The following is a 10377-nucleotide window of genomic DNA, read 5'->3' as shown; positions in this document are numbered from 1 at the left end:
CACAGAGCCACACAGTCAATTCACAATACTCTATTTACCGCCCTAACGCTGTATCTGTCAGTATTTTCCCTGTTCTGAAATAAACCTCAGTTCTTCATCGAGGACTCTTTTGCCCATCATTCCCCTCCTCAATTCATACAGCCTTCACATGTTAAACTTCTTAAATGATTTAAAGCTTCTGAAGGAGCTGACAGGCATCGCAACAATACTCAACATCTGTGCTGAGAAAGTGACGACCACCTGAATATCAGCCGCATTTTCTATGAGGGCACCTTCACATTTGTAGGTAAGAAACAGGAAATTAATTCAAACCTACACATAAGAAGACAGATTTGTGTCGTTGTTTGGGACATTTTCAGACTGTTGCTCTGCTTCCCTCAGGCTTCCCTTCCTCAAGGACGAAATCCTCTGATGAGCTGAACTACGCGCAGGACGCATAGGTTCTCTCCTCACATGGGTCGCAGATCACTCACTGTATTCAAGTTGGGTTCATAGTTTCAAAATGCTTCTTTTCAGTGTGTGAGGGGAAATTCATTTAAAACCTTGAAGGATAAGAGTATTATATGTGCAGTGGTGCAGTACATGCTATTCAAAGTACTGTACAATGTTGAGGTACTCGTAAATTACGGTGTATGTCCATTTTATGTTCGTTTTATTCCTACTCACTATTTCTGCGGATGGCAATAATGTTGTACTTACTAGTTACTGTTTGTTTTCAGGTCAATTACAAGTATACCAAATATTAAATCAATAATATATTATGACTGTATTATGAATTATGATACCGCAGCAGTACAAAAAGTAGTTAGTAAGCTCAATACCTTTACTAGCTTGCCACAAATAAAACAATAGATATAGACAATTGAATTCATAATTATACTTGATATCAAATAATTATTTTGGAGAAGAAAAAAAAGAGACTTTTTAGTTTTGGTTACTTCACAGTACATTTGATTGTAATACTTATTGTACTTTACACAGGTAAGATTTTAGAATGCAGGACTGTAAACAGTTTTCCTTTACACTGTCTGGTATTTCTACTTTTACTTAAAGGTAGGGTAGGTAATTCACTTCAGATACACTTTTTGTTATATTCCATGGAATGCTCTTAACATCCCGATAGCAATGAATATATTAAATGCTTTGATAATAAATCCATAAAAAAATGTATCTGTGGAAGCCGTAGTACTGTAAAAAGTATTTCTTCCACCACTATATATTTGTTGATCAACAAAACATGTCTGTGGCAGTCAACACATTGATTCTGAAGCGAATTCTGGAAAAAATAGATACAAATACATTTTTTGAATAAAAACGCTCCGTTATTTTCTCACAGAAGCGGACACCATAGCTTAAGCTTTAAATAACTTCAACAGTAGTAAACACTGCATTTATACAGGACTGTTTTCTTTGGCAGATACATACACATTAGGTGCAGCAGGACAACAGATCTGTTGACAAAACATGATAGATCAACCGTCACAGTAAACATCATGTTACACATGTTTATGGGACTTTATATGCGGTGGCCGAACCTTTGCTAAACCTTGCTAAACCGAAACCTTGCTATAGACATAACAAAGTCCATATTTTCCTTCCTACATTTGTATCTTTTGCCTTGGTTTCTTTATTTCTCTTGTATAGCTAAAGTGCTAGCTATTCCTTTAAAGACCAGCTCAGGGGTGAGGATGACTCTGACGGTTGTGTTTCTGTTGGCAGGCTGTCTGATGAGGGTGTCCGATGCTGAAGTGAGGCAGCACATAGTAGAGTCAGTGAAATCATTCTACAGCTCTGTGGCTCCTAAACTGCTGCCTGACGGTACGGAGGGTCTCACCAAGACAAAGCCTCGGACTTTCCACTCTGAAAACCGATATTCTAGACTTGCACTGAGTGAGGTTTTCTCATGGCTTCTGTGGTGGCATGCTTGTTCCTTTGTTCTTATATCTTCATATAATATTTGACCCTTAGAATCCTACTGGTTTATCACACCTGTATTGCCTTGCAGAATAAAGGCTCCCAAATCATTATTTAACCTCCATGTTCACTTTAGAAATCAATTAAGGCAAATTGTATCCAATAGCACACTTATCTAACCCAAGCAATGATCTTTTCGAATACAAATCTCTTATCACAACGTATTGCATTTAACTGACGCAGTTTTGGATACATGAAAAACGAAAATTGACATATATATATTTTGTATTTATTATTATAAATCCACCGTCAGTATAAGGCTTACATTTCATGTTCTTTTGAATCTATTGGTCAATTTGTCTATTTGTCATTTCCAACTGTTTTATACTTAATCCGCTATCATTTCTTTGTAGTGTCTTATTTTCTTTTGAAAACTTTTTTTCTTACTGTTTTGGAAATGACTTTTTGTCACTGGTCACTTGTTCTGGTTCCTCAGATTTCCTTTTAAATGATACAATATTCATTGTTTTTCTTTTTGTTTCTCCTATTTTCAGTTAGTTTTGTCTATCATCTTTGCCCTCTTTTGTTGTTCCTCTAACCTTACATGCAGACATGTATTCTATTGTTATAATCTTTCTTTAAATCTGTTTCTCCAGGGCTCCAGCCCACCTCTCCAGGCTACAGGCTGCAGCTGCTGGAGCGCAGTGACCTGGCTCAGACGTTGCTCCTCTCCATGGCCGCTCTGGAGAACCAGCCGGGCATCAAGCTGCAGCTCCTGCAGACACTTCAGATCCTCTCCAGCTCCTCGGGTCAGTCACTGATTTTGTTTATGCTTACACTAAACCAGTTGAAGATGGGATCTGTCAGACATGTCAATCCAAACTACTTCATTAGATAAAGTAACCTGCTCTAAGTGCTTACTTCAGATGACCAAATCAATCAGACAAACAGTGATTGTTGTCCTTGTGTCAATGTCAACAGGTCAATGGGTTGTTTATTCCTCAATCCCATTAATCCCATTAATCCCATTTCATTTTTATAATACACTGTAGTTTGCCATATACTCATTGTCCTAAGTGTTTTTGTTTTTTAGCTTTTAAGTGTATAGTTACATTTCCATTTGGTGAAAGTACTTGTCTTAAGCATCGTTTTTTAATTCTAAATTGTTTCTTAAAAATACTCAAGTATACTTCATTTTGTTAGCTTGTTTATGTTCGCACCAACAGATAAGCAAATTCCTTGTATGTGTAAACGTACCTGGCAATAAACTTGATTCTGATTTCGCAACAACAGATATGAACTGTACGTCGATTCTGCAGGCAGGAGGAGCGGAGACCATCTGTCTTCACATGAACCAGCCCGACCCAAACGGTCAGGTCCTGTTCCACTCCTCCGAAATCCTCTGGAACCTTCTGGAGAGAGGCAGCACGGAGGTCACTGCTCAGCTCAGCAGCATGGAGTGTGTCATGTACGTGTTTCCTGTGGGTTTAGCATGTTTTCACATGGGACCGATGAGGACAGTGCATGCTTGTAGAGTTGATTTCATTCAATCACCTTTCATTTACTCTAGTAAGACAAGTCCTGAAATCAATAGTATCCTAAAATGTCAATCTCTTAGGAATCTCAATATTCCAACAATGGAGAAAAGTTAGAATGTATTCAACTAAACAAGGGCCTATAAGAAATCTGAACAACGATATAAAAATGCCTGTTAACATCTCAGTTAAACCGAAGTCTCCTTTATCCAGTCACAGGCTCACTACTTCCCAAACACATGCATTTTCACTCAAAAACTGTTCTGTTCATCAGATCTCTGAAAGAAGCGTTTCTTCACCAGCTGATAAACGGTTTCCGACACTCTGACCTCCAACTCAGAAACGATCTGCTTGTGATCACAACTCTCATCGCTGGAAACCCAAACTCTCTGCTGATTGTAAGGATAGATAGTTGTATAAGGAACTGCAGCTGATATTTGGAACTAATTCCCGCCATGTACTTTATGTGTAGAAACTGCCAGTATGCTTCGTGTTGACAGTGTGCTTCTTGTTTTTAGGAAAGCTTATTTGCCAAACAGCTCGTGGTTTTTGCTACATTTCCAGAGCGTGAGTCCCCTCTTGACTTAACATTTCTGTTTCTTTTTTTACATTTGAAATATTGATATGGTACTATGTAGCTAATTTACCTCATATTTGAAACACAAAGGCAAAACAACATGATATATGTAATTGTTAAAAAATATGTTTATAGTGAAAAACAGTTCAATCTTAATATTACATCAAAAAATATGAAATCTAAGTGTTTAAACGAAATGTAAGTCTTCGATCTAAATGTTCAATCTAAATATTTAATCTGAATTTAAATGTTAAAACCATGTCTCTTGTTTCATCTAAATCCCAAGTCTAAAACTAAACAAGATTAGATTTGACTAATTTAAGATTAACATTTAGATTGAACATACTTTTAATCATTTTGAGATGTTATTAACATCAATATGTTGGTTCACATTTGTTGTTAAATGTCACACAATGAGCCTAATATTCAGGATGTATCAGCCGGAACACTTTAAACATATTTTTGAATTTGCCCCACATACAGCAGAACCTTCTTTCATAATAAAATGTCCTTCTTTATCTTTTAGTGAAAAGTCACAACCCTTTGGTCAGCAACCTGAAGCTCAGCTACAATAACGAAGACTTGAAAATGAAGAAGATGCTTTTGAATCTGTTGGTTTTAATGTCAAAGGACTTAGCTGCTCTCCAGGTCAGTCACACGCTCAGTATTGTTTCAGTAAATGTATTGATGAATGCAACATTTTGAACGCTCTCCATGTTTCCTTCTCCCAGCTGTATAAAGAGGAAAGAGTCCTGCTTGCTGTGCTGATGCTCGTGAGGCCGCCTGCTGCTTCCCCTGAGCGCCGCTCAGCGTCCCGGCAGTGGTCCTCCGCCCAGCAGGAAGAGGTGCAGCTGCAGGCGCTCGCCACCCTCTGCTCCCTCGCTCCGATCATGTTGGAGGACTACATGTCCTGCCAGGGAAACGCTGTCCTGCTGCTGCTGCTGGACTGGTGCGTCGCTCAAGGTGAGGAGGACGCTATGTGAAGAGACTTATTTCAAATAATATTGACTTTTTCTTTGTACAGCATCTTTCATACACAAGATGCAGCTCAAAGCTCTTAAACAATATAGCACATAACACAAGAAAACAAGAAACGTTATACAACTACATTCAAAAGAGACAAACAGCAAAGATAATAGGGAATAGTACAAAACATATTGGGGGAAAGTGTTTTAAAATAAAGGCATCAAATTAAATAATTAAGATGATATAAAAAGTGTATTAATCAATAAAAAACATTGATAAATAAATATATATATATATATACAGAAATAAATGATACAATATAAATGTAGATGCTTATAAATATTATTATTTAATATTTTGTCAATCATTTTTTCTCATGTATTTATATATTTATTACTCTTTATATTGTTTTTTCCTCTTTATATACTCACAATCACAATAACATGTTGTTATTCAGCTAAGCAAAAATGAAACATGGTTAGAATAAATTGTTTAAAAGGATTTTTTTTAAATACATTATTATAAATGATTTTGTTTACTTTCCACTGCTTTAATTGTAACAGTATACTTACTACATATTTCCTCCAGATGCTTTCTTCGGTCAGGGTCACAGCTCCCCTGTAGCAGAAGGAAGAGGCAGGAGGAAGGCTCAGATGCGGCACTGTATCAGAGCGCTGCGATCTGTGACATCATCAGGAGAAGAGTCCGTCAACCAGGACCTTTGTGATCAGGGAACCATCAACCAGCTCCTGGGTAAATAGAAATAGAAATAGAAGCAAAAAGTGTTTTCATAAAAACAGTTTTTACAGATGTACCTGTTGCATTTCCCCAGGGATCTTAATGCAGATGGAGGCGAGTCCTGATGACGATGATTTGGTTTCCCTGGAGATAAAGTCAGATATTCAACTGATACTTTCAGCACTGTGTGAGAGAGACATGCACAGAAAGGTAAAGCAGAGTTCATCTCCCTGATCAAAACACTTTATACCTCACCTGTCAGAAAAGCGAAATCTAGACCATTTGGTTTGTATAAAATAATATCAATGCCTGGGAAAATTGGTACGGTCTTGTTCGATAGTACCACATGAAGCATGTCCTTATTCAAGACATTAACACATTACATATTTTTGCATTAATGCTTCGAGTGAAAATGTTTGTATTTCAGTTTTGTTAAATACAAACACTATTATTCCATCCATCTGCAACTTAACACTAACATGATTTTAATTTGTGTTACTTTACTTTGTTTTTAAGCGATGCAGCAGCTGAAAATATTTGTTTATTTTGAATTGTTTTTAATAAATGTAGTTCTTATGTTGAATTTTAATTATTTTCCATTGTTTTTATGGTCTCCATCATTTTTGCTTTTATTTTTGTATTATTTGTGTTTATGTAATCTCTTGCTCTGATCAGAACGTTACAGTTTGATGTGTACAGTATCTCCACCCTGACTGTCCTGTGTTGTACCACAGGAGCTGTTTGGCTCAGAGGGAGTGGAGATGGCGGTGCACTTCCTGAAGAAAGGCTCCGACAAGTTCTACAGCGGCCTGGGACACAACAAGCTCATCCTCTCCACAGTGGACTGTGTGTGGTCAGTTCATCCAAATCTATACAATAATAGATGAAACTGCTAACTGCCTTATTTGTTATGTTTTCTATAATAATGATGTGTCTTCCTCTCCGTGTAAACATAAAGAGAGAAACCTGAGAACGTTTCCATGTGTCTCATCAGGTCTTGTATTGTGGGTTGCTACACTACAGAAGATTACTTTTTGGCTAAAGAGGGGGCGTCTCTCCTGATGGACTTACTCAGTGTAAGTAGCTCATATCTTGATTTCTAATGGCGGAAGCTTAACTGAAGTGATTGTTGAATAATATAATGTCATATCTGGGTTTCTCTGTCCAACAGTCGAGCCCCAGGTGTGTGTACTGTAACGTCCTGGCCTCCCTGCTGGAGTTGTGTGACAACCCGAACGCTCTGTCTCACATCCTGAGCTGGAGGGACAGCAGGGGACAGACGGCTCCCAGGTTCCTGCTGCAGCTGTGGATGGACGAGGAGGGAGAGCTGAACGTCAGCCGAGACCAAGATGGGGGCATCGCAGGTCAGTCTGCTATCAGGGTTTTAACAACACACTGTCAATGAAATGACAACAGAGAAGGTATTAACATACTTACATGTCACTACTCTGACCTGTTGATTAGAACGTATCAACAGATTATATCCGTGATGACCATGAGAGCAACAGATGTGACTAGATGTATACCACAACATGTTTCATATGACATAAGACAGAATACTTATATACATATTCCTAGACTATATATAATATGAACTATAAGAGACTAACATGAAGAAAAGTGGTTCAGTGCAGACTGGAACTGGAGAGTAGCCAGTTCACCTCCTGGGCCTTGAGCAAGGCACCGAACCCCCACCTGCTCCCTGGCGGCGGCTAGACTGGCTGCCTCTCCGCTCTGGATCCTCTCAAATGCATATGTGAATATATAACTGTGTGTATTTGAACAACAACAATGCATGTGTGCACGACCATAACTGTGTGTGTATTTGTGCTTGTATAATAATGCATGTGCCTGTAGATAAAACTGACTTTCAGTGGAAAACTGAAAAAAAGTCCATCTTCTTCTTTTTCTTCTTAATATCCTTACAACATATGATATTAATAACAATAATTACTCTCAGAAAGCAATATATATACAACATACATATCATGTGTTAAAGGCCAAAAATGTTTCTAAACTGTTTTTTCTTCTTTTTCCACTTTAAGATCCCCAGAGGCCCATCCTCGGTGTTTACCAGCAGGAGGACCCCCAGCTGTCGTTTCCTGCTAACGTGCCGAGTGCAGCAGTGCTGGAGCTCTCAGAGAACCTGCGCTCAAAGATCTACTCCATCTTCTGCAAACTAGGTGAGGCTATTATTAAAGAGTTAGACTACATGAGAGCAGCAGTCTATGTATTAAGTATGACAGCCAAGGCCATTTCAAATGAGCACCACAGTTCATTTGCAAAAGCATGCGGTAAATAATAATAATGATCTGTTACTTTTGCAGGTTTCCATGACCTTCCTGGATTGTCAAGAAAACATTATGTGACCTTGAGTGTCGTCAGGAGATATCTGGACTTCAAGGTAGAACCGCCAGTGATGGATTTGAAATAAGTTGTATTTGTACTACGAAAAACTGCTTTAGAATGATGTCACTTTTACACCAGCAGAATATTAAATTATACATTTGCGAGATAAGATGTTGTAATTAAATTAAACTCTTAAATGATCAACATATCCCCTTCAAACATGTTAAAGTGTGATTCAAATACACCCAGAGAAAAGTTGAGTTTGAGTGACAGAAACAGTGTGATCGTTGATGTGTTTCTGGTGCTGCAGGTGGGTGAGGTGTGGGAGGAGGTCAGCAGGGAGCTGGGTCTGGACGGTGTGAGGCCGACCACTCCGGATGAGGAGGCTCTGAGCGCTGTCTGTAAGATCTCAGAGGACACGGCCAGGAAGGTGGCAGCAGAACAGAGGAGCATCCTGGAGCTGCAGGAGAAGGAGGACATCAGCGAGGAGCAGCTCATGTACACAGAGGTGCTGTCAGTTTACTTCAGTCAGAAAACTGAAACTAAATCTTTCAAAGTCAACTGAATTAGGATATTTTCTTATTTATTTAATTTTTTACAAGATTTAGAGTTGCCACATTGTCTCTGATTCATTTCCAGTACATTTAAATTAATATCCATTAGTAATGAATCATTTGTCTCTGAACTGATCCATGGAAATACAGCAGATTTGTCTTTTTTTGTTGCACTTTTAATGACACTTTGTTTGCCGTCTGTGTTGCAGATTAAGTCTCACTGGAAGCAGAAGGAGCTCAAAGCCAAGTCATGGGACAGTTATGTTTCCAGGACTTCCAACTATGAGATCCTAAAGGTTTTCTATTTACCATCCACAAATAAAACCTCAAGTCATAGATGTTGAATAATAGAATTGAGGACTTTTTGTGTTCTGCCTTTTTCTGTACAGGAAGTGAAAGCACAGAGGGAGGAATACATTGAATCATCCCGACCCAAACCAGAGCATGAGGAAGCTGCTGTTCATCCTACAGAGGTCTGCCACCCTGACACACAACGAGTACTGTACTGCTCACTGTCGCAGTGTGGCTTTAGGAGACCTGCAGTGATTTCAGCAAAGTAGTTGAATCAGTTTCTGACAACAAGAAAATGCACTCACTTTTAAACAAATAGGAAAAGCTGCAGCAATATATTCTTCCCCCTCAACTCGAATAGTGAGAAATGATGTACAGTCCAAGCCTCCTTTGTATGCTAACTGATAAAAGCAGAACAAACATAGAAGCATTAAGTAAAGAAGTAGCCTGTTTTTCCGCTAAGAAACAGCCGTTCAGAGAAACACCACACAATATTTAAAACATACTATTGCTCTTACTCGTTGTTGGGTGTCCAGGAAAGAGTTCCTTTATGACAGTGCTTTCAACAAGCTCTGCAGATTACCTTGAGTAATGAATTCTGAAAAGATACATTAGTGTTGAGCTTTTTTTAAATCATTTTTTGGCACAAGCGCCATCTAGTTACATTATGTTTGAGAGAAGGCAGTTCCAAAACAATGATTAATAGCACTATACAGGCAATAGGACAGTTATTTATTTTTGAATTAGCTGTCTCATAAAGACTTAAGAAATTCGCTTTTATCCCTATAATTCCTTGTAAAATAATATGTTTGTTATGTGTAGGTCACAAAAGATAAAAAAATCTGTTTTGAAAACCAGAAATCTCAACACCACGTGATAAGGAAATCATTTATGAGAACATAATTATTGACAATATATACATTTTGTGCACTAGGGCTATACCAAATACTACTACTAAATGATTATGCTATGCTTCTCTGCGTGTTTCAGCTCATCCTGGGGCACGTGATATCTGTAGAGAGGACAGGATCCTCGGGGCCCGCAGGAGTGAAGCTGACGCTGGCCAGAACCTCCATCAAGGCTTCAGGTCAGGACCAGGCAGCCCCAACCACACAGGACCCGGAATACTTCAGCACTGTGAAAGACTGACGCTTCAACTTATAGACTTTAAAGTTCAGCCAACACAAAACAGAACAAACGCTGCAGAACATTAACATGTTTGTCATGAATAGTTGTTTCTATCAGCCGTTTATTCCCAGCGCCTGTACTGAACTGTTTTATGTGATTTTGGCAGAAAACGCAGACATGAGGTCACTGGCTGTGCACAATCAGCACCTTGTAGTAGAATCCACCTCCAATCCCTTTAATAGACACACACACACACACACACACACACACACACACACACACACACACACACACACACTGTATGTACCCACTAACATGTGCACAC

At 38.7% G+C, this 10377-nt stretch overlaps 1 protein-coding gene across 2 annotated transcripts in view; it reads left to right on the top strand.

Annotated features, from left to right (window-relative positions):
- LOC104953991 (uncharacterized protein C7orf63) overlaps window positions 1-10330 on the top strand; it is a 15618-nt gene extending 5288 nt beyond the window's left edge. The window contains exons 6-23 of one of the 2 annotated variants that reach the window (XM_010781047.1): window positions 1720-1818; window positions 2571-2723; window positions 3208-3382; window positions 3724-3847; window positions 3968-4016; window positions 4553-4674; window positions 4758-4989; window positions 5581-5745; window positions 5825-5940; window positions 6465-6583; window positions 6725-6806; window positions 6902-7094; window positions 7776-7913; window positions 8058-8134; window positions 8390-8587; window positions 8843-8929; window positions 9023-9106; window positions 9915-10330. In XM_010781047.1, the coding sequence (XP_010779349.1) occupies window positions 1720-1818; window positions 2571-2723; window positions 3208-3382; window positions 3724-3847; window positions 3968-4016; window positions 4553-4674; window positions 4758-4989; window positions 5581-5745; window positions 5825-5940; window positions 6465-6583; window positions 6725-6806; window positions 6902-7094; window positions 7776-7913; window positions 8058-8134; window positions 8390-8587; window positions 8843-8929; window positions 9023-9106; window positions 9915-10073 (2372 nt within the window). In that variant the 3' untranslated portion in view covers window positions 10074-10330. Of the gene's footprint in view, window positions 1-1719; window positions 1891-2570; window positions 2724-3207; window positions 3383-3723; window positions 3848-3967; window positions 4017-4552; window positions 4675-4757; window positions 4990-5580; window positions 5746-5824; window positions 5941-6464; window positions 6584-6724; window positions 6807-6901; window positions 7095-7775; window positions 7914-8057; window positions 8135-8389; window positions 8588-8842; window positions 8930-9022; window positions 9107-9914 lie in introns of both variants that reach the window. The other variant, XM_010781039.1, reaches the window with a different exon arrangement.
- Window positions 10331-10377: the final 47 nt, after the last annotated feature.

Source organism: Notothenia coriiceps, unplaced genomic scaffold (assembly GCF_000735185.1).
Source record: "Notothenia coriiceps isolate Sejong01 unplaced genomic scaffold, NC01 NC01_scaffold00000491, whole genome shotgun sequence".
NCBI classification, from domain to species: Eukaryota; Metazoa; Chordata; class Actinopteri; order Perciformes; family Nototheniidae; genus Notothenia; species Notothenia coriiceps.
This window is presented reverse-complemented; position numbering and strand designations above follow the sequence as displayed.